The 22,531-nt window shown below is 47.1% G+C and overlaps 2 protein-coding genes across 2 annotated transcripts in view; one reads left to right on the top strand and one right to left on the bottom strand.

Moving 5' to 3' along the window:
* MEMO1 (mediator of cell motility 1) overlaps positions 1-15,468 on the bottom strand; it is a 42,255-nt gene extending 26,787 nt beyond the window's left edge. The window contains exon 1 of the mRNA XM_088474343.1: positions 15,314-15,468. Within this exon, the coding sequence (XP_088330469.1) occupies positions 15,314-15,374 (61 nt within the window). The 5' untranslated portion in view covers positions 15,375-15,468. The remainder of the gene's footprint in view (positions 1-15,313) is intronic.
* Positions 15,469-15,952: 484 nt separating this feature from the next.
* The window catches only part of PSEN2 (presenilin 2), a 90,824-nt gene continuing 84,245 nt past the window's right edge, over positions 15,953-22,531 (top strand). The window contains exon 1 of the mRNA XM_088474339.1: positions 15,953-16,000. The gene's annotated coding sequence lies outside the window, so the exon portion shown is untranslated. The remainder of the gene's footprint in view (positions 16,001-22,531) is intronic.

The following is a 22,531-nucleotide window of genomic DNA, read 5'->3' as shown; positions in this document are numbered from 1 at the left end:
TGGTAAGCAGAGATAAGAGGTGTTTATTCCGAGGCGCAAACCAGGTGCTGCTTAGCTGGGAGTCTCGAGCCTGGAATCGAAGCGTTGGAGAAAATAGGTGAGGGAAGAGCGCCCCCTATGGCAGCAGCCTCACGTGTTGTGTCGCCCACACGCCCTCCCTCATTAGGTAATAGCAGCCAATCAGGAGCCGAACAGGGCAGAAAGTAAATAGCGTCCACACATGGCTAGGGCACGGGGTCCATGTGAGCACAGACAACCAGTAGTGCGTGAGAACAGCAGCCGGCGGTGGTCACCCCTATTCCGCTTCCCCCAGGTCACTGTGCCGGCTCTGTGTTCTGGTAGTTTTCTTCACATTTTAAGGTTAGCTATATCAAAGCATTTATTATGGGGTTTTTTTTTTTTTTTCCAGCCAAATTTTATACAGTTTTATTCTAAATGGTGTAATTTTTTGCTGATTGCAAAAGAATCACATTAATATCTTAATTAGTCTTTGAGATATTCAAATTCAAAGAGTGCTCCAGACAAAGGGACTAAGGGCCTGATTCAGAGCCGGACACTCTGAACGAGCGCCCGCTCTGAATCAGGGCGTTTTTTTTTTTTTTTTTTAATAGTGCGGCCTCTTGGACGCTCGCATAGCTGTGGGTTACCACCCACAGCTTATGCGAGCGTCCATGATGATGGTCGCGATGGTCAAGACCATCGGGCTTGCGACGAGACCCTTGCGGTAGGGTCTCGTTGCCACAAGCCCTGGAGTGATTTTGGCTCTATCAGAGCCAAAATCACTCCCACTGACATCACTAGTGATGTCAGTGGTGCCGGCCCCAGACGGTAGGCGTTCCCATGGGAACGCCTCCGTCTGGGCAGCCACGCCCACCAAAGGGGGCGTGCTGTCACTCACCATCGACAGCACGCCCCCTTTGGTGCGAGACCTGGAGCGACGGCTTCCCCGTCGCTCGCCGGGTCTCGCGCATGCGCACGACGGAGCTCACTTTTTAATACTTTGTTGCAAATCCTTTGCAGGCAATTACAGCCTGAAGTCTGGAACGCATAGCCATCACCAGACACTGGGTTTCATCCCTGGTGATGCTCTGCCAGGTCTCTACTGCAAATGTCTTCAGTTCCTGCTTGTTCTTGGGGCATTTTCCCTTCAGTTTTGACTTCATCAAGTGAAATGCATGCTCAATCGGATTAAGGTCAGGGGATTGACTTGGCCATTGCAAAACGTTCCACTTTTTAGCCTTAAAAAACTCTTTGGTTGCTTTTGCAGTATGCACGGTCATGCGCAGTCCAATGAGTTCTGAAGCATTTGACTGAATTTGAGCATATAATATTGCCCAAAACACTTCAGAATTCATTCTGCTGCTTTTGTCACATCATCAATACAAGGGAACCAGTTCCATTGGCAGCCATACATGCCCACGCCATGACACTACCACCACCATGCTTCACTGATGAGGTAGTATGTTTTGGATCATGAGCAGTTCCTTTCCTTCTCCATACCCTTCTCTTCCCATCACTCTGGTACAAGTTGATCTTTGTCTCATCTGTCCATAGGATGTTGTTCCAGAACTGTAATGGCTTTTTTAGATGTTGTTTGGCAAACTCTAATCTGGTCTTCCTGTTTTTATGGCTCACCAATGGTTTACATCTTGTGGTGAACACTCTATATTCAATCTTGTGAAGTCTTCTCTTGATTGTTGACTTTGACACATATATACCTATCTCCTGGAGAGTGTTCTTGATTTGACCAACTGTTGTGAAGGGGTTTTTCTTCACCAGGGAAATAATTCTTCTGTCATCCACCACAGTTGTTTCCCATGGTCTTCCGGGTCTTTTGGTGTTGCTGAGCTCTCCGATGCGTTCTTTCTTTTTAAGAATGTTCCAAACAGTTGATTTGGCCACACCTAATCTTTTTGATATCTCTCTGATGGGTTTGTTTTGATTTTTCAGCCTGATGGCTTGATTCACTGATAGTGACAGCTCTTTGGTAGTCCCATTACTTTTGGCCCCTTAAAAAGTGGGAGGCACATATAGAAACCGTTGTAATTCCTACATCAAATTAAATCTGAAAGTCTGCAGTTAAAGCACATCTTGTTTGTTTCATTTCAAAGCCATTGTGGTTGTGAATAGAGGCCAAAATATGAATATTCTGTCAATGTCCCAATATGTATGCACCTGACTATGTTTTAGGGCATTATCTTGCTACTGATGAACCCTTGACCCACTAGGCGTAGACCGGAGTGTACTACATGGTGCTGCAAAAGGCTTTGGTATAACTTATTGTGCAGGATTTATTAACATTTACTTATATAGTGCCAGCTCATTCCATTGTGCTTTTCAAATGGAAAAAAATAGGAATACGAATTTAATAAAATTAGACTGGGTAATAACAGAAAGAGGTAACACGACCCTCCTCGCAAACATACAATCTATAGGACCATCCCACTTCCTCCTCCATGTTTGACAATTGGTGTCACTGAACTTGATTTTCTTAAATATCAATAAAATTTGGGTACTCTAAATTATTTTTCCTGTTTATTTGCAAGACTGACACGACAACAAGACCCTCAGGAGGTGAGGGTAATCTCACATCACTTGGAATTGCCCCCTAAAGCTAGCCATACACTAGACCAACTTTCATTCAAGCATCCAACTAGTTGGCTGGTTGGAAAAAAATCTGGTAATGCATGGGAGCAAATGACAATCAGCAATTTGCTCCCAAACACCAGAAAACACAAAAAAGTTTCAAGCAAATTGGTTAAATCGGTTTGATTTAAAAAACTTTTCTGAACAGCAGCTTTCGTCCGTTTTCTGGTGTTTGGGAGCAAATGGCTGATTGTCATTGCTCCCATGCATTACCGGATTTTCATTCCAACCAACTAGTTGGATGGTTGGAGGAAAGTTGGTCTGATGTATGGCCAGCTTCAGTCTCCAACCATCCAACGATGCCCCACACACCTAACAAACTTTTTCATCAGACCAGCCAACCTGCCAACATTTTCAGCACACCAGCCAACTTCTTTCCAACTTCTGATGTCAAAAAAAGCAGGCCGACTGGTTTCGCCTACTTCTGCATGATTTGAATATTTTTTTCAAATTTTAGTTAAGAAAACATTTTGCATGTCTATTTTTTCCAATTGTTAAAATGTACCCTTTGGATTACTTCTGTACAGTGGGACCAGGCAAGTATGAAGGATTAAAGTAACGTATGCGCAATGTGCGCTAAGGCTCCAAACCAGGAAGCGGTGTGATAGTATAAGCTATCACGCTGTGTCACGGCCAGGGATTCTCGGCATGGTAGTCACCGGGTATTACCTGTGAGGTCGTTATGGGGGGGGGTCTCTGGCAGCGGTGCTGGTGTTTGGCGAGGGGAATTGGCTGCGCGTGGTTCTGTGCGGGCACATTGTCACTAGGCCTGGTGAGGTCTGGCGGTGTTTCCGTTCCGTTGGCATGGGCCCCGCCATCTTGCCTGCGGCCATGTGATAACGGCTGTCCAATCCTGGTAGGTCATGTGCTCATTCCAGCCAGTCACAGCGCGGCACTGAGTATTTAGGAAGGTCCAGAGCCTTCCTTCCTTTGCCAGTGCAACGTGTTTCTCAGCTGCGGCTGAGAGAGAGTACCTGTGCCTTACCTGCCTGCCTGTCAGTTACGCTTCTAGCCTGAACCTTGCCTGCTCCAACCTGCTGGATTTACCCTGCACCCTCCACATACCTTTCACCTGCCTGAGTACCAGAACCTGCTGTTCCCTGCACCTTGCCTCCCTTCACTCCCAGCTGGACTTCATTACCTCAGCCTGCATTTGTTACAGCTTACCATACCTGCACTCGTTACAGCTCACCATATTAGTATACTGGACTGTTCCTGCCTTTCACTATCTGGACATTTCCCATTAACCCCCACTACAGTTATCAAGTGCACCTTCGTGCTATACCTGGATTTTTTATTTGCCATTCCCAGGTCTTCTAAGTCACTTATTAAAAACTCCAATTTTTTAATTTAAGTCTGCTTCTGTGTCTGCTCCTATCACCACCCCGAGTCCACAACAAATTCAGTACCTCACACGCTACTTCCAGCTCTTCGCAGGGACAGACTCTTATCAGACCCCCTCTCCCGGCAAAAGCACAATGGTAAATTCAAGTGAAAATATTAATTCATGTTCAAGGAGGTGATCACCACTGATCTTCCTCCGGCTCCACCACCACTGCTAACAGGTGAGGTACCCCCGGCTGACAGGGGCAGCCCCGGCAGTGATGGCCATGAGGATAGGGAAAAAGTAGGTGTACACGGCCGTTCAGTGTAAGCCTACTTATCGTTCAGTTGGTGGGTAAGTTGGAAACTTTACCTCTACACTGATGATGATTGATTGATAGAATGATTAGCGGGCAACTAGTTGGGAATAATCAAGCATGTTTTGAGTTTCCGAACTAGTTTGACAGTTTTTGTCCATTATTTGGTCGTGTGGGAGCTAACGGCTGATTATCTTTTGCTCCCACACACTACCCAATTATCATTCCAACCAGCCAACTTGTTGACTGGTTGGAACGATATTGTTATGATGTTTGGCCAGCTTCTGCGACCCCGATGCGCGTCCCCGCCGTTGTCTAGTTGGATCGCAGATCAGATGGTTTTGCAGAGAGATCTCAACTGATCATGTAGGAATTGACACACATTACGTTTATGTGATTGATCAAATCGTATGGTCTTATGTGAAATAGTTGCATTTTAAATACAAATCGTCCTGTATCTGAAGGGAAGAATTTTCTGACCAACTTTTGAATCTCACCGTGTATGGCCACCTTAAGTCAGTTCCCCCACTCTTTGCTTCCTTTCTTACTCTCTGTTGTCCAATCCCCTACTCAACCTTCACTTTAGTGTAGCTCCCATTGGCAGCCCCTACATGACACGTCTACATTTCAAACAGATGTTGCAGGATAACATTTACAAACCCCCAAAAAATAAAAGATGTCTGGAAATGGAGGATTCACTCAGGAATGTTTGTCTCATAATCCATGTCAATATTGAAGTAAAATGTTAGGTTATGGAGGAAAGAGGCTAACATAATTAGAAACAAAAAAACAACAAGCCAGTTCATAGCTGTTACGAGCAGTGGTGTAACGAGGGTGGGGAGTGCATTCTGGGTGCAGCTGTGGAGGGGGCGTCGGCCGAGAGCTCGCAGACATGGTTAGACTCTGGTGCACCACTGTATCATCTACAGGAGTGATTCCCAACCTCGGTCCTCAAGGCACACTAACAGTCCTGGTTTTAGCGATATCCATGATTGTGCACAAATGGTTAAATCAAAATAACTGAGGTACTAATTAAGTCACTTGTGCTCAAGTATGGCTATCCCTAAAACCTGGACTGTTAGTGTGCCTTGAGGAGGACCGTGGTTAGGAACCCCTGATCTACAGGAACCAGCAGGTGCACCACTGCAAACCAGCTTGCACTTGCGTGAGGTGGGTGCAGGGCCGGCTCCTGGGCTCGGAGCACCCTGTGCCGGCCCTTCAGAAGGCGCCGTAACATCGCGCGCGACCGAATTTGGGGGCGTGGCCTAATTACCATAGGCCACGTCCCCTGTGTGATGTTATTTTGAGGCATGGCACGCCTCCAAATAACGTCAGGCTGGGGGTAAAGCCCAGCACTCCGTCACTGGCTGGGCTTCCCCAGCCCTCTCCAGTCAGTAAATGGTTGCCGCGCGCGCTTCCATTCACACTCCGGGGGTCCGGCACCACCTCACAGCTGCGGCAGTGGGGGTCCCCAACCTCCCGATTTGCCACCCGCGGGCCACTCCAGCCCGTGGGTGGAACAGCGAGACAGTACTGTCCCGCTGAAATCGTACTGCTTGGGAGGGGTGCCACCCCTCTACGGGTGTCGCCCCTGTGCGACCGCACTGGTCAAACACCCCTAGAGCCAGCCCTGGGTGGGGGTAGGATGGTTTCTGGGCTCTTCAACTCTTCTACCCTCAGATGCTTCCTATTACTGGATATACACAGGAGCATTTGCTTGTTGTACAGATGTGTCCTCATATCTAGCCTCAATACACCATGCAGCACGGCTTGCCTGGGCACCAAGAGGGGCTTTTTAATGTGACTTGTAGCAAAGATATATAAAAACATCGGTATAAATAACAATTTTAATGGTTGATATCAACCCATGTGTTGCAAACTAAAGGGTCTTTGTAATCGCAGGTAATGGTTACCCCAACGGTGTGCAACCAAGACAGATACTGCAAGGACAGCCAATTATGTTTACAAAATCTAATATATTTAGACAGCTATTTCTTGTATACTTATAAATGTTCGGTATTCATCACCTCTTTTTACCTGGAGAGTAAACACATGTGTATATTGCGTGACACAAAATAAATATTTATTTGGAATGATGCCACTAACTCTTGTATATTATCACCAAATAATGGTATGCGATTTAAGTTCCAGCTCACTGCGATTGTTGCTAATAGTATGGCCAAGCAATCTTCTAATGCCGCGTATCCACTACGCGACATTACTGAGCGATTGCACAATTACGACATCAGAATCGTGCAATCGCTCAGTAGTCGGGCACAAATCGCGCACGTTGTCAGAAACGACCAGCGATGCGCGCTCCCGCTGGTCGTTTCCTACATCAATCATCGCCCAAACATGCTGGTCAGCCTGACGATAACGTCAGGTTGGGCATGTTAGGTGATGATTGATGTGCCTACACTGAACGGACTGTGAAACGACTGCACGATTACAATGTCATAATCATGCAGCAGTTTTTTGGTCTGCTAGTGCACAGGTTCTCAAACTCGGTCCTCAGGACCCCAAACAGTGCATGTTTTCCAGGTCTCTCACAGAATCACAAGTGAGATAATTAGCTCCACCTGTGGATCTTTTCAAATGTGTCATTGAGTAATGAATACACCTGTGCACCTGCTGAGTGAACTGCAAAAAGTGAACTGTGTGGGGTCCTGAGGACCGAGTTTGAGAACCCCTGCGCTAGTGGATGTGCGGCATTGAGCTGGTTTAGGGATGAGAGAAAATACTTGTCGGAACCCTGTCAAAAAGCGTGTGTGGTAACAATAGTTTTGTGAATTTAATGTAGTTTTCATTTCATTCTTTTAAAACATTTTTTCAGAATCTTGGATCCTATTTATTTTAGATGCAATTATTTTGTTTTTAAGTCTCAACACAAAGATAAGTAAATGTTTATGAACTTTTTCAGATAGAACGTCCATGTCAGCAATTTTATTTTTTATTTTTCATATAAACTATTTAGTATGTTATTTTCAACCACCTTTTAGTATACAGTATTTTTTAATTTATTATTTTATGGTTGGGTTGTCTTAAAATGTATACCAAGACATTTAACTGACACACATGTGGTTAATATAGCGTTCCCGCTAGGCTGTTTTAGCGGGGCGCGGCGCCCTGCCCTCCTTCTGGAGGTCAAAAAGCACCCTGCCCTCCAGGAGGAGGGCAAAAAGCGCCCTGCCCTCACACCCTGCGGGTGCCGTTCTCACCCGCGGAACGCAGTGTCCCGCGGGTGGAGAAACATGCTGTGTCCCGGTCACCGCCGGAGAATAGACGCCGAGTGCATGCGCCCGGCATCTATTCTCCCTTTCTGCAGTGCTTGGGGGCTGCCCGGTCTGTCCGTAAGCGCCGGGCACGCCCCCAAGTATGACGAAAAGGGACGCGTCTTATAGACACGCCCCCTTTTCGGGCGCACGCATAAGGTTGCCCTCTCTAGCTCCGGCGCCCTGCCTGCCGCTGGAGCTAGAGTTAACACTAGTTAATAGACAGGTATATGCCAGTTGTTGAGCTTAATAAGGGTGGATAATTACTATAGTAACTCACGTTCCCATTGTACCTCTAATGAAGCTGGCATTTTGACTGGAGACGCATCAGATTTTTGCCTCACAAAATGTCATTTTCTCTGAAGAGTCTGTGCTGTAAATGTTACATTGGGTAGATTGCTGAGAACCAGAATTAGAAGCTGCTACACAAACCAAGTATACAGTTTTTTAATTTCCTTATTGTTGACATCACTATTGGATGTACTATTCATATACAAAAACATTATGGTACCTTCAAGAGGCAATACCACAAATCAATACAATATTGAAAAAATTAGGAATAAAAATGAAAGCAATTAGTTTGCAAATTAGGATAAAAGAGGTTTAGCTTATCTGGATGTCAGTATAAAAGAGTCTGCATTTGGATCTTGCTTGCCCATGAGATCCAAATGCAGACTCTTTTATAATGTATTTGTTTTTATCTCGTTTAGATTAAATTAATATCTTTTAAAACCAGTTTTGACAATTTTATATCACCTTATTGGTCTATCCTTGCACTAAAACACTTTTTTACTTATCAATGCATAAGTTACTGTGTGATTTATAGGCACATCTTGCACTTAGCACTTTGCTTAATTTATTCAGTGTACCAATAGCAGTATTGTCGCCCACAGTCAATAAACCCCCTTTTCTGTTTCTTATTATATTAAATATTTTATAGCATCTACAGCTGTACAGTTATAATTTTCTTTTATCATGTTGCACAGCTTATCCCTCCTTGGACTTACTCTTTCTCCTCGTGTCATTTAGAGCTTCTTAAATGCCATATAATAAATAGACCTGGGGTTCTCAACACCAGTCTGTAAGGAACCCCATATTTTGTGGATTTCTTTAACCACTTGCCTGGCATGATCGCATTTTTCCGACTACACCAGGCTGTGCGTTATCTGATATGGTCACAATATTTTGACCAGTCAGATAAACAGTGTGGACGGCTGAAGGAAGAGAATCTTCCCACAACTGCTGCTCTCCGGTCCCTCTGCTCGCTTGCACCCTCCCCCAGTGTCTGCCGATCACTGCTGATCGGTCAGCACAGCAGGAACCCCCACCCAGCGGCTGCAGAGATGATCAGCTGCTGAGAAAAAGAAAATTAACCTCCCCCACCCACTAAAGTGTATCTGGTGCCTGAAGCCGCTGTGAAAAAGGAGGTCGCGATGTTCCCGATGGTGGTGATCAGACGTTTGAAAGAATAATTTTTATAAATATTAAAGAATATATATTTTTTTTATGAAATCATGTTCTTCACCTACAGTAATTATCTTAAATAAAAATTACAATCTCTGAGCGGTTTTTAGAAAAAACTATTTGTCAGGTAAGTGGTTAATCACAGGGGGAGTCATTTTGCTGAATCCGTAATTATCCCACCTACAGAAATACTCGACACATGACCTGTTCGGGGTACATGATGGTTGAGACTCACTTTATTACACAGCCAATGATCTGTCTATGATAGCAGTGGGTTTGTGTTGGGTTTTTAGTGTATAAAACATAGTGTTCACTCTAGCTCCAGCGGCAGGCAGGGCACCGGAGCTAGAGAGGGCACTGCCGCACACACCCGAAAAGGGGGCATGGTCACTGAAAAGGGGGCGTGTCTATAAGACGCATCCCCTTTTCATCACTCTTGGGGGCGTGCCCGGCACTTACGGACACGCCGGGCAGCCCCCAAACGCTGCTGACAGGTAGAATAGATCCCGGGCGCATGCGCCCAGAGTCTATTCACCGGGTCACTGCACATCTCCCCACCTGCGGGACACTGCACCCAGTGGGTGAAGACGGCACCCACAGCCTGTCTTAGTGGGGCGCTGCGCTGTGAGGGCAGGGCGCTTTTTGCCCTCCAGAAGAAGTACCAATATTTTTTAAAACATTTTTCAAGGGACGCCATTAACCCTAGTTATGTCTCTGGTTAAGAGTCCTGCTCTTTGTGAGCAAAGGCAGCATTTTGCAGTAGCTCAGTGTGCCCATAATTGCTCCCCCTTGTGAGAAGAGTATTGTGCTGTTATATATAATCCTCCTCGCAATCAGGGCTATGTTCCATCTTGTGTCATCATAACCCCACCCCCTCTATTCTAACAATGCATCTAGCACTTGAAATTGTCTCAAAGAAAAAAAAATTAAAACAAAAACCTAAAATGGTGGCATTTTACAGAGAAACATTTACATGTTCACTGACGACAAAGATCAATAGAAGAAATCAAGTTGCTCCCTTGCATCAGAAGGCCTTTGGGAGGTCTGTCTGCAACTAGAGAGGAGAGCCACTTTAAATACGGTGGCATTGTTCCATAAACCACAGTCGTATTCCTCATAATGCAGTTGGTCTTAAGAAAACTTGTAAAAGGGTTAATTAAAAACATAAGCTTTTATCCATCCAAAGCACAAGAGGAGACAGCAAGCTGGGAAATGCATGATTTTGCACTGATAATAAACTACTGCAGTCTACATAGTGAGTTGTAACACAGCAAATTGTCTTGTGAGTCAAGAACAATAAACTTAACATGATATTAAATGAAAGCCTATATTATTTTTTTTGTCTCCATTGCTCCAAAAACATTTATTCTTTATCAGCATAACACAGACATTCTTACAGTGCCAACACAAACACAAAGCCTCTTGTGTGATGGGGCCTGGTCATTTCATCAATGTGCTAACACAAACAATTCTATAGAGAATAGTCTGCAAGATTAAGTGATGTATCCAGTGACAGAAGTAAATCCTATTTAGAACATATCCAGTAGGGCAGCCTCTGAATCATTTTGTTAGTTTACATGGCTGCTTGAGGCAGTCACCCGATTGGCAGTGTTGCTCAGGCACACCTTTTTCACAATCCCTCTTGTAGCCTTTGTTCTACCAGACAGTACTTGCTTCATTTATCTTTTCCAGATATTCAGCACAATGTTTAGAGCTTATTATTATTATTATTATTATTTTCTTGTGACAATGTGAAGCCAGTGTCATGAGCCCACACAACTTTACACAAAAAATAATTATATTTGTTGGCACAAGAAACTTGAAAATGTCTAGATAATGCTTTTCGAAATATGTTATTGTGCAATATATATGCATTAGAAAAACGTAAACAAGAAATCCACATTTAAACCAAGTTTAAATCCAACTCAACATTCTGACTTTAGTAAAAAAACAAACAAAAAAAAAAACACTTTAAAATATATATATGTATTTTATTGCATTGAAAAAATATGACTAGGAGGCGTTTGATCCCCCCCACCCCCCGTGTCAATAGGCCAAGATTGTAACATTATCACCCACCCTAATTAGCAAATGATGCCCATTAACCTCCTACGCACCTAGCAGTAATAAATACGCAGTGGCATAGCCCACACTCACCAGTGTCTATAGGTCCCGACTACAGAACTACTCCCGTGTGCGTGTATATAGTGTTCCCGCTAGAAAGTGGGTGGGTCATGGTGTTGGGGCTGCCGGCCAGGAGCTTCTGTGCACGCCAATCAGGGAGGGGAGTGTCCTTGTCACGCCCCCAATTCATCACACTTTGTGGCGTGCCCAGCACTTACGGAGGTGCTGGGCGTCCCTCAAGCTCTCCCCTCACGGTGAATAGATGCCGTGCACATAGCGTCTATTCACCGGGAAGTGATCTGTCACTGCAACTTTTCCCACCAGCAGGACACTGCAGCCCATGGGTGGGGAAGGCTGCTTTAGCTAAAAGGGCAGAGAGCATTTTGCCCTTTTTAAAATCAGGCAGGGCGCGGCGCCCTGCTACTACAGCCTAGTGGGAACACCGTGTATGCATAATAAAATATAATATATATAATATAAAAAAACTCACACACTTACAGGGCCAATAATGGTTAGCATTACTGCCTCACAGCACTGAGGTTGTGGGTTTGATTCCCACTAAGGCCCTAACTGTGTGGAGTTTATATATTCTCCCTGTGCTTGCGTGGGTTTCCTCCGTCTTTTTTCCACATTCCGAAGATATACTGGTATGATAATTGGCTCCCATCAAAAAATTAACCCTAGCATGTATGTGTGTGAGCATGTGTAGTAAGGAATAAAGATTGTAAGCTCCACTGGGGCAGGGACTGATATGAATGGCCAAATATACTCTGTGAAGCGCAGCAAAACTTGTGTAATAACTGGTAATAAATAAATGTCAGCTAAAGCCCATCCCTGCTGTAAATTACTGCAGGTAATAACATGAGCTAGCCTCAGGCTTTAACGCCCAGAGCAAGTCAATTAGCCTCCCAAATTCGCCTGATAGCCCTGTCAACACATGTTAAACACAAGCAATATTACAACTTTCCACTTATACCCCTTTTCCACCAAAATTCCGGGTCTGACCCGGAGTTGGAACAGGGTTCCTATCCGGATCAGACCCAGAATTTAGCCGGATATTCCCGAGTTGGCGACGCTCACACCGCTGTCGGGTCTGCATAGACCCGGGTTTTCCGGTGTGAAAGTGGACGCTTGGAGATGACGTCATCTCCAACCGCCACTGAAGCCGGACCAATCGGCCGGCTTGCGGCGCACTGCAGGTCATCAAGACCCAGAATGCGCCGTACACACGGCAGGGTTTCACGGGCTACGCCCGTGTTGAACCCTGCTATTTACCTGGGTTGGATTGCCGGGTCACTCGACTCGGCGATCCAACCCTCACCCCTTTTACACCAAGGAGCTGCCCGGGTTAACCCTGCAATAACCCAGGTTTTAGCTCCGATGTAAAAGGAGTATAACATGGGTTATCGGGCATTAACACACAGGATCTGTGATAAATTCACAGGCCTGTGCATTAACTGCCAGTTATCACCTGAAACTGCACAGTTAACAGGGATTTCTTTTAGGATCTCAGGAGACCTGAAAAGAAATACCCGATAAGTGGGTCTAATTGAATACGAGCCGGCAATCAAGTAGCACCCGTTTAGGTAACGGGGCTAATTGAATCCCGCCCTAAGTATGATTTGGTTGGGTTTGGGATATTCCTTCACATTTCAAGGAGAGAGGAGAATCAATTTGCAAGATATGCTGCAGGCCATCTCTGCAATTCCAGGCTACACATGTATCAGCCAATTATGGCATCTCTTGCAACACAAGTTCTCCTGTACACCTCTATGGGGTGTGAGGAAAAATGTGCATTATAGATGGACGGCAACTGCTTCCACTGCTGAGAACAAATTCCTCCCCTTCTAGTCCAGGGGGTCGATTCAATTTCCAGCAATCAGTTTCGTATGCACCGTTATGAAGCTGTAAATAGAAATGTGATTTTGGGGAGATCTGGCTAAAGGCGTCAGCCGCAATTGAAGCATCTCCTAGTTGTGCTGTGAGGAATAGAAGTGATGCAAAGTGAGAAAGGAACAATAGGTATAGTAGATAATTTTACTATGGCCTAGGGATGGACAACAGAAGTCCAGCATCGAATGGTTGCTGGGTTTCCGACATCAAATCCAGAATTGCGATGATTACTAGCCATTGCATCCATTAGATTGTGTAACCATCAATGGTTTTACTGTGCGCATGCACAGAAGCATTCATTGCTCCACTTATGTGCACATTAGTTGAGCTGCAGACACGACCTTCTGCACATAACGGGGATCAGAAAGCTACTGTACATATATGATGACTAGCAACCATCACATACCTGCAATTCGATGGAAAAGGTAATGCCATTGAATCAATAACATCAATGGTTGCTGACCATCTGCTTCCAATGTCTCTCTCTACTCTGGCCAGCACTAAGGGATCATCTTATTTATGGATCATTATTTGTCTTCTCAATCCAATGTTACATACTAATAATGTCCCTCCACAGAGACTTACATTACACAGGTGCCTACAGCACTCTATCATGCCATGTCACCGCTAATCCAGCACTCTACCATGCCATGTCACCGCTGATCCACTCTACCATGCCACCAACACCCTACCATGCCACCGCTAATCCACCACTCTACCATACCAAGTCACTGCTAATCCAGCACTCTACCATGCCATGTCACCGCTAATCCACACTACCATGCCACTGCTAATCCAGCACTCTACCATGCCACCACTAATACAGCACTCTACCATACCACGTCACCACTAATCCAGCACTCTACCATGCCATGCCACCACTAATCCAGCACTCTACCATGCCATGTCACCGCTAATCCACTCTACCATGCCACCAACACCCTACCATGCCACCACTAATACAGCACTCTACCATGCCACGTCACCACTAATCCAGCACTCTACCATGCCACGTCACCACTAATCCAGCACTCTACCATGCCATGCCACCACTAATCCAGCACTCTACCATGCCATGCCACAACTAATCCTACTGAAACATGCCACCGCTAATCCAGCACTCTACCATGCCATGTCACTGCTAATCCACTCTACCATGCCACCAACACCCTACCATGCCACCGCTAATCCAGCACTCTACCATGCCATGTCACCGCTAATCCAACACTCTAGCATGCCATAACTAATCCTACACTCTAACATGCCATGACACCACTAATCCAGCACTCTACCATGCCATGTCACCGCTAATCCAGCACTTTACCATGCCATGTCACCACTAATCCAGCACTCTACCATGCCACCACTAATCCAGCACTCTACCATGCCATGTCACCACTAATTCAGCACTCTACCATGCCATGTCACCACTAATCCAGCACTCTACCATGCCATCGCTAATCCAACACTCTACCATGCCATGCCACAACTAATCCTACTCTACCATGCCACCACTAATCCAGCACTCTACCATGCCATGTCACCGCTAATCCACTCTACCATGCCACCAACACCCTACCATGCCATGCCACCGCTAATCCAGCACTCTACCATACCAAGTCACCGCTAATCCAGCACTCTACCATGCCATGTCACCGCTAATCCACACTACCATGCCACTGCTAATCCAGCACTCTACCATGCCACTGCTAATCCAGCACTCTACCATGCCACCACTAATCCAGCACTCTACCATGCCATGTCACCACTAATCCAGCACTCTACCATGCCATGCCACCACTAATCCAGCACTCTACCATGCCATGCCACCACTAATCCAGCACTCTACCATGCCACCACTAATCCAGCACTCTACCATGCCATGCCACAACTAATCCTACTGAAACATGCCACCGCTAATCCAGCACTCTACCATGCCATGTCACCGCTAATCCACCCTACCATGCCACCGCTAATCCAGCACTCTACCATGCCACCGCTAATCCAGCACTCTACCATGTCACCGCTAATCCAGCACTCTACCATGCCATGTCACCACTAATCCAGCACTCTACCATGCCATGTCACCACTAATCCAGCACTCTACCATGCCATAACTAATCTTACACTCTAACATGCATGTCACCACTAATCCAACACTTTAACAGATTTATACGATACCCAAATATTGTTCCCCAACTCTTCACTAGTACAGTAGAGTGCATGACTCCAGCAGCCCTCCCCCCACCACACCGGCACTCCCTCCCCCGGTACCTGAGGCGGTGTACCAGCTCCCGGCGTGGCTCGCCTCTCTGCACAGCGCTCGGTTGGACATCTTGGTACCGGAGCCGCCTATGATGTGTGCCCGGGCGTGTGCTGGGAGATGGCTGTGTGTACACACCCTGTGCCTGGCTGGGAGCAGGGCTGGATGTATAGTGCAGTCGCTAGAGAGGAAAAGGAGGAGGCGGCGGCCGGGGAACACAGCGAGTGATAATAGATATACACCGAGGACCAAGTCACATCTGTCACCGGCTAGCCTCGCCTCATACAGGGCAGCTCCGTGTAACTGTAACGTGGAGACACGGCTCCTGTGTGCGATAGTGTTACTGCTGCCACTCCTTACATAGAGGACGCAGAGCAGCCAGCGCACTGGGGGAGACGGGTCAGACAACACAAAGGGGCCCTGCTGGTCGCACTGGTGATTTAAGGCCTGAAACGCTTGATATAGATGTGGGTTGGAGAGAGGTAGTGCAAACGCGTTGGTTGTTTGTCCCCTCTGGGCGGCGGTAGAGGAAGAGGTTACGTAGGCCGGGAGCTTTGCGATTGGTTCCCCTGCTGGGGCGCGTGGCTAGATGAGTGGGCGGGGCGTTATAGCTGTACCGGTGATGACGGCAGAAGAAGCCGCTTGGTGCTGACCTGGTAGTGGAGAGTGGTCGGTGGGGGCTGGGTCGGGCATACAAGGTGAGGGCTCAGGGGGAATAATGGGTGAGGGTGGAGCACCACGGCGCACACTGATTGGATCTTCTGTCTCTAGGGGAAAGAGGCAGATTTTAGGTGCATCCGACTAGTGTTTATAGCTCGCAGCATGCCCTGCTGGGATTTATAGTTCCACAACAGCTAGAGAGCCACGTTGTCACTGTCAGATGTGGAAACAGCCTGTTTCTGTATGGGACATTAAGTTCTTGCTGAATGAACATATTTGTAAACAGCAGAGAGAAAAAAAACAAGAAGCATTTTACTGTAAATCGAAAGCAGAGGACACAAGGATTTATAGTGATCTTATCTGTTTGGCAGAGCATGCAGTGTTCTCCCCAGAATTTTTGTTTTATGCTGGGTGGCATTTTGAGGTAGCCGCCATGGTGGGGAGAGACTGAAACCTTTCACAGGAGGTAAGCAGCAGCACATTGTGCACCCTCCCACCTGGATCCTCACTTACAGCTTGGTGGGCTCCAGGTAGGCAGAACTGCTTGCCTCCAGTGGAAAGTGGCCCGGGGGTTATCACTGACGTTTCTATCCTGGGTGGCAGGGAATTTTGCCGGTCAGTCCACACGAGAAGTATAGCTTGGGAACAACACCCCGGCATGAGTAATTACACAATAGATAACCATAGTGTAAGTACAGAGCAAACATCAAAGCATTGCATTAATATCAGGAGAGCCGGGCGTACAAGATGTCATAATGACAACAAGTAGGCAGAATAAAATGAATGGTGTAATTTCAACCAAATCATATGGCAGATAAAGCAGGGATTCTCAACCTTTTTTGGGTGAGTACCATATAACGACTATTGAATTAGGTCAAGTACCACTCTGTAGAAGGTGTGAATTTATAAACCTGTAAACATTTTGTGACATTCATTCCACATAGCACATTATCCCCTCCATAGCTCTCTCTGCCGCCTCTACGATGCTCTCTCAGCCCCACCCTTCCTTACTGGGCACACTTACCACTCTCACCCCTCTCCTATTGGGTACACTTACCACTCCCTGCTGGGCACACCCCCTCCCCCACTGGACACACTACCACCACCCCCCATTCTGGGCATACACCCCTCTCCCACCATACAAATGATTAAAGGCCATACTCGCATCACCCCTTACTGGGCACACTCATCCCAGTCCATCCCTACTGTGCATGCACCCACTGGGGACAGGATTAGGTACCCACCACAGCCCCGCAACCCGGAGAGCCACCAGGTATGGCAAGCATGTCTCCTGGGGTCCCACTCTCCAGCCCCACACAGAGCTAACACACAGCACTGAGCACACCAGATTCTTTCCTGTGACTGTCCACATCCATTCTCCCCTCCACTCACAGGTCCCCCCTGTTACAAGTGTCTCTGCAAAACGCCTGAAGTCACAAGGTCTTTCCAACAAAGTCCAAAGGCTGTGTAGGTGGTACTCAAGATCGAGTACCAACCAGCCTTGCTAACTGAACCACTGAGATAGAGGAATTCAGCTTAGACACGCAGGACAGGCATGGCAGACATTAACCTAACAATTAGGAAGAATAAGATGAAAGGATGCAGTTTGAGCAAAATACACATAGGACCCATTCAGCATAAGACAAGACTGAGATGTGAGGAAGACAGAGAGCTTGCCCGTTAGAGCTTACATTCTAAAGGGAGGGAGTACAAAGAGACAATATGCATAGTGGAAACAGATGAGGTCTGGATGATGCAGTGCCCTGGATGGTGCTGGGTTCTGGATTAACAGCATGGGGTATAGTAAAGGCAACAGGGTTCCGTCTTCTCAGGATAGAGGAGTCCCAGACTTCAAAGAATAAAGCCTGAATCAACAGTCAGCAGAGGGGACTAGGCCAAAGCAAGGACAGGATATCTAGGTTTGGGAGACGAGTGCCCGATCAAAGGGTCCAGGCACTAGTGAGCTGGAATGTATGTGCTCTCAAGCACCAAATGTAAAAAAAAAAAATAACTAATCAAAAAGATATATAGATATCAATGACACATACAATATTAAATGGAAGTATCAATGCTTAAATATATATATATATATATATATACATATATATATATATCTCCAAATAAGAATCTTGCATTATTCCCTGTTCAATGCACAGCTGATGATATACCCTCAATAACTATTTCACACTGTTGTTTTTGAATTTTTAAAAGTTTTTCTTGCTGATAAACATTAATTACAAATACATGTAGACTCTAGTGGCGGGATGCAATCGGGAAGCCGGCTGACATTATACCGACAGCCGGCTTCCCGACTGTCATATCCCGGCGAGGGTGAAATGATCGGCGTCTAGATGTAGACGCCGGTCATTTTACCGGCGCCCGGCATCCCGATTGAAGTGATGCCGGGCGCCGCTGCGGACACCCGCAGGGGGGGATTAGGTTTAGGGCTCCTGGGGAGGACTTAGGGTTAGGCACCCCCCGGGAGGTTAGGGTTAGGCTAGGGGGAGGGAGGGTTAGGGTTAGGCACCCCCGGGGGGGACTTAGGGTTAGGCACCTCCCCGGGGGACTTATGTTTAGGCAGTGGGGAAGGGGGGGGTTAGGTTTAGGCACTTAGAGGGGGGAAGGTTAGGGTTAGGCACCCTAAAGGAGGGTTAGGGGGTTAGAATTAGGTTAGTGTATACTGACCTTAGATGATCGGGATTTCCTCCTCTGCCGGCCTCCTGGTGTCGGGATTCCAAACGCCGGCCAGGGGACCGCCGGTAATTCGTATGTATTCCCTAGTGGCATACATGAATGATTTTCATACAAATAGTTCTTCCTGATTCTTCCCATAATTAATGACACACAGTTCATATAACCCGTCTTCCCTCCCCAGTCCTTTTTCTTGCCACAATTTTGTATGCATTTGGCTTGAGCAGTGTTGGGGCCTGATTTAGAGATTTATGCAAAGCCGATATTTTCACAGATCGAGCAATTGTTTGCAAATGTGTATGCTCTCAATTACATTTCGATTAATCTCGCACATAGGAAACACTCTCAAAGTGATTGACATGCAGTCAGCATTTGGGGGAGGTAACGGGGAAGGGGGGGGGTTAGGCAAACGCAGACGTGGCTGACAGTTTAAACGTGTTTCATGGGCGTGCATAAATTATCCATTACGATCTTCTTTGCAGTATGAGTGCTCTCGTCATGTCGGGAGAGCTGCAGTGTTTGTAGCTGATCAGACTTGACTTGCATGCTGTGTGACTGGCCAATGTACATCGATGTTACCGACGTTTACTCTGTTGCACGTCGTTGGATCTATATGAGAAGACAGCTGCTGTCTGCTTATTTAAATTTATCTTTGGCCGCGAATCAATCATGGCTCGTGGAGCGGCAGCCAATCAGGGGAGGCCGGCGCTATCACTGTCTCAGCACCAGTTATTAAGCAGCTACATGTTTAAATTTGGCTCTGGCCGCGAGCCAATCAAGGTTAACGGACCGGCAGCCAATCGGGCGGCCACGTGACCGCCCTTAATTGGCTGCCGGTCCGCGAGCTGTCGTTTGCTCACAGCCGGCACTGAATTCAAAATGCCAGTGCCATCAAGGAGAAAGATTGGGGAAGGGCCCAGGGAAGGGACCGCCACGACCACGGTCACCAGAGCAGAGCAGGGTGTTTGGTGTACTGTGACTGTGAGGGAATGCTGTATTTAAGAGGAAGTGGGGGTATGGAAATATCAGGGGGCTCAGGATTTGGGCCTGCCTAAGTAAAGCCCCCCTGATATTTCCATACCCCCACATGAAAATGTCTACTTTGAACACACACACACATTATATATATATATATATTATATATATATATAATCTGCTAATATATAGAACAAAGGGGGCGCTCCATAGTGCATAAAAGTATTAGTCATAAAAACATAGGCAGACATGTAACATTCGTACCGTGTATCACACTGAGGGCCTGATTCAGACCCCCACAGCTATAGCAAGCGGCCAAAAAGATGGTCGCGATGGTCAAGACCATCGCGATCATCAGACTTGCGACGAGACCCTTGTGGTAGGGTCTCGTCTGCCGCAAGCCCTGGAGTGCTTTCGGCTCTATCAGAGCCGAGAGCACTCCCACTGACATCACTTGTGATGTCAGTGGAGCCGGCCCCAGACGGTAGGCGTTCCGATGGGAACGCCTCCGTCTGGGCAGCCACGCCCCCGGCACGCCCATCAACCAAAGGGGGCGTTCTCTCACTCAACATCGACAGCACGTCCCCTTTGTAGCGAGACCCATAGCGATGGCTTGCCCGTCGCTATCCGGGTCTCACGCATGTGCACGACGGAGCCGCCTCCGTCGTGCGCATGCGCACTGGCCCAACATCGACCTGCTTGCGAGTGCTTAGCACTCGCGAGCGGGTCTGAATTAGGCCCTTAGTCAACACACACAGTCACACTTAGTCAGCACACACACACACAGTCACACTTAGGGCCTGATTCAGAGCAGCTCGTAAGCGGCCGCTCGTTCGCTCCGAGCGATGTTCACACATCCGCGCATGCATATGGGTCGTAATGCGCATGCGCCAACAGTCATTGCGGTCGAAAATCGAGCGCTCGCAAAATAGCGAGTGCCTGCTAATTTGAGTGACAGGATGAGGCGTTTGTGGGTGGTAACAGGGGAAGGTGCTTGAAAATGGGGAGTGGTGATCCGAACGCAGGCGTGCCAAACGGTCCAAACGGGCATTTTAAGGGTGTGCATAATTAACAAAGCAGCGTCATCGACCACGTCACTTGGTTGTCTCTTAGCCTGAACTGTTCGCATGATTGCGGTAGGATAAACCTACCACAAACACTGCGAGCAGTTCAGATGCCTTTCGATGTACTCGATTAATCAAATAAATAGCGGAGATGACATAGGATGCGAGCGGCCAGGGGGCGTCTTTACAAAATAGCGAGCGTATGTTTCGTTCGCTCGCTCAGACATAGAGGCGTGAACAGACAGCAAAGAGCGAGCACTCAATTTAAATATCCGGCCCCTTTTTCTGAACGAGCGAGCGCAAATAGCGTCCGGCTCTGAATCAGGCCCTTAGTCGGCACACACACACAGTCACACTTAGTCAGCACACATATACACAGTCACACTTAGTCAGCACACACAGGGCTGTCGAGAGAATTCCTGGGCCCCGGTACAGCAACTTCCCGGGGCCCCCCTGGAGGGGGTGTGGCCACAGCATTTTGGGGGCATTTAGCAGCTTTAGTGAAACCAGTGAGTGTCGGCCCTTGTATGTATATACATTATATATAGGAATCGGTATGTAATACCGGCGGACCCAAGCACGGCGGATGAAATACCGACGCTGGAAGGCCGGCAGATGGAGATTCCGACTAGGGTAAGTATGAACCCTAACCCTCCCCTCCTGCCACGTAATCCTCCCTTAGTGGTGCCTAACCCTAACCTCCCCCCAAGGGTGCCTAAACCTAATCCCCCCTCTCCCTGCACCCTACACCTAACCCCCCGGGGGGGTGCCTAAGCCTAAATCCCCCTGGGATTCCCTATATCTAACCCCCCCGCAGCTAATAGCTCCCGACGTCTGGCTTACCTACGTTCGGTATGCCGGGCGCAGGGATTTCGGCGTGGGGCTAATGATAGTCGTCGGTATTTAGACGCCTTTCATTAGTCCCATGCTGGGCTTTCACTGTCGGGAAGCCTGCGGTCGGCATTTCGACCCCGGCTTCCTGACTACATCCCTATACATATACACAAACGTATATATACATATATTACACACATATTTAGATACTGTAGATATACCTATACATATATGGTATACAGTATATATGTATAGGATATATTTATATTATCTATACTATATATATGATATACATTATATATATATATATATATATATATATGATATATATATATATTTATATAATATATATAGCTCATACATTAATGGAGATGGGTGCATTTATTATATTTATAAATTAATTAGATGGAATTTATAAATTTAAGGCTTTCAGTATCTGCAGGCTGCAGCACCACAGAAGTCACTCACAGTTTTATAGCAGTCAGCGGCTCGCGCTTTTCCCACGATCTCCCAGCCTGCCTGCCTTTCAGTTTTCTTGTCCCTTCTAGTCTCTGGAGCCCGAAGAGAGAGATCACCTCGCGAGATGATGATGTCAGCATCATCTCGCGAGACCACTAGCTCCGCAGCAGCGCGGCGGGGGATATCAGTGAAACACTGCCTTTGTTTCTGACAGTACGGTGACAGAGACTAATCCCGCCCCCTCCTCCGTGAACTGACGCCGCAGAGGTTTTAATAAAAGTGAACTTAAACAAGGAGAAGATTGCACATAAAATGGCTACTGGTGTGCTGCGGGGGGGGGGGGGGGGGCGGAGCGGGTACTGATTACCCGGGCCCCCTGGCATGGCCGGGCCCGGGTAATCAGTACCCGCTTCCAACCCTCTCGGCGCCCCTGAGCACACACACACAATCACACTTAGTCAGCACACACACACAGTCACACTTAGTCAGCACACACACGCAGTCATACTTAGGGCCTGATTCAGACCCGGTCGCGAGCGCTGAGTG

The sequence above is a fragment of the Taudactylus pleione genome, unplaced genomic scaffold, assembly GCF_031769625.1.
Source record: "Taudactylus pleione unplaced genomic scaffold, aTauple2 ptg000154l, whole genome shotgun sequence".
NCBI classification, from domain to species: Eukaryota; Metazoa; Chordata; class Amphibia; order Anura; family Myobatrachidae; genus Taudactylus; species Taudactylus pleione.
The sequence above is the reverse complement of the archived record's forward strand: the minus strand, read 5'-3'. Positions and strand labels throughout refer to the sequence as shown.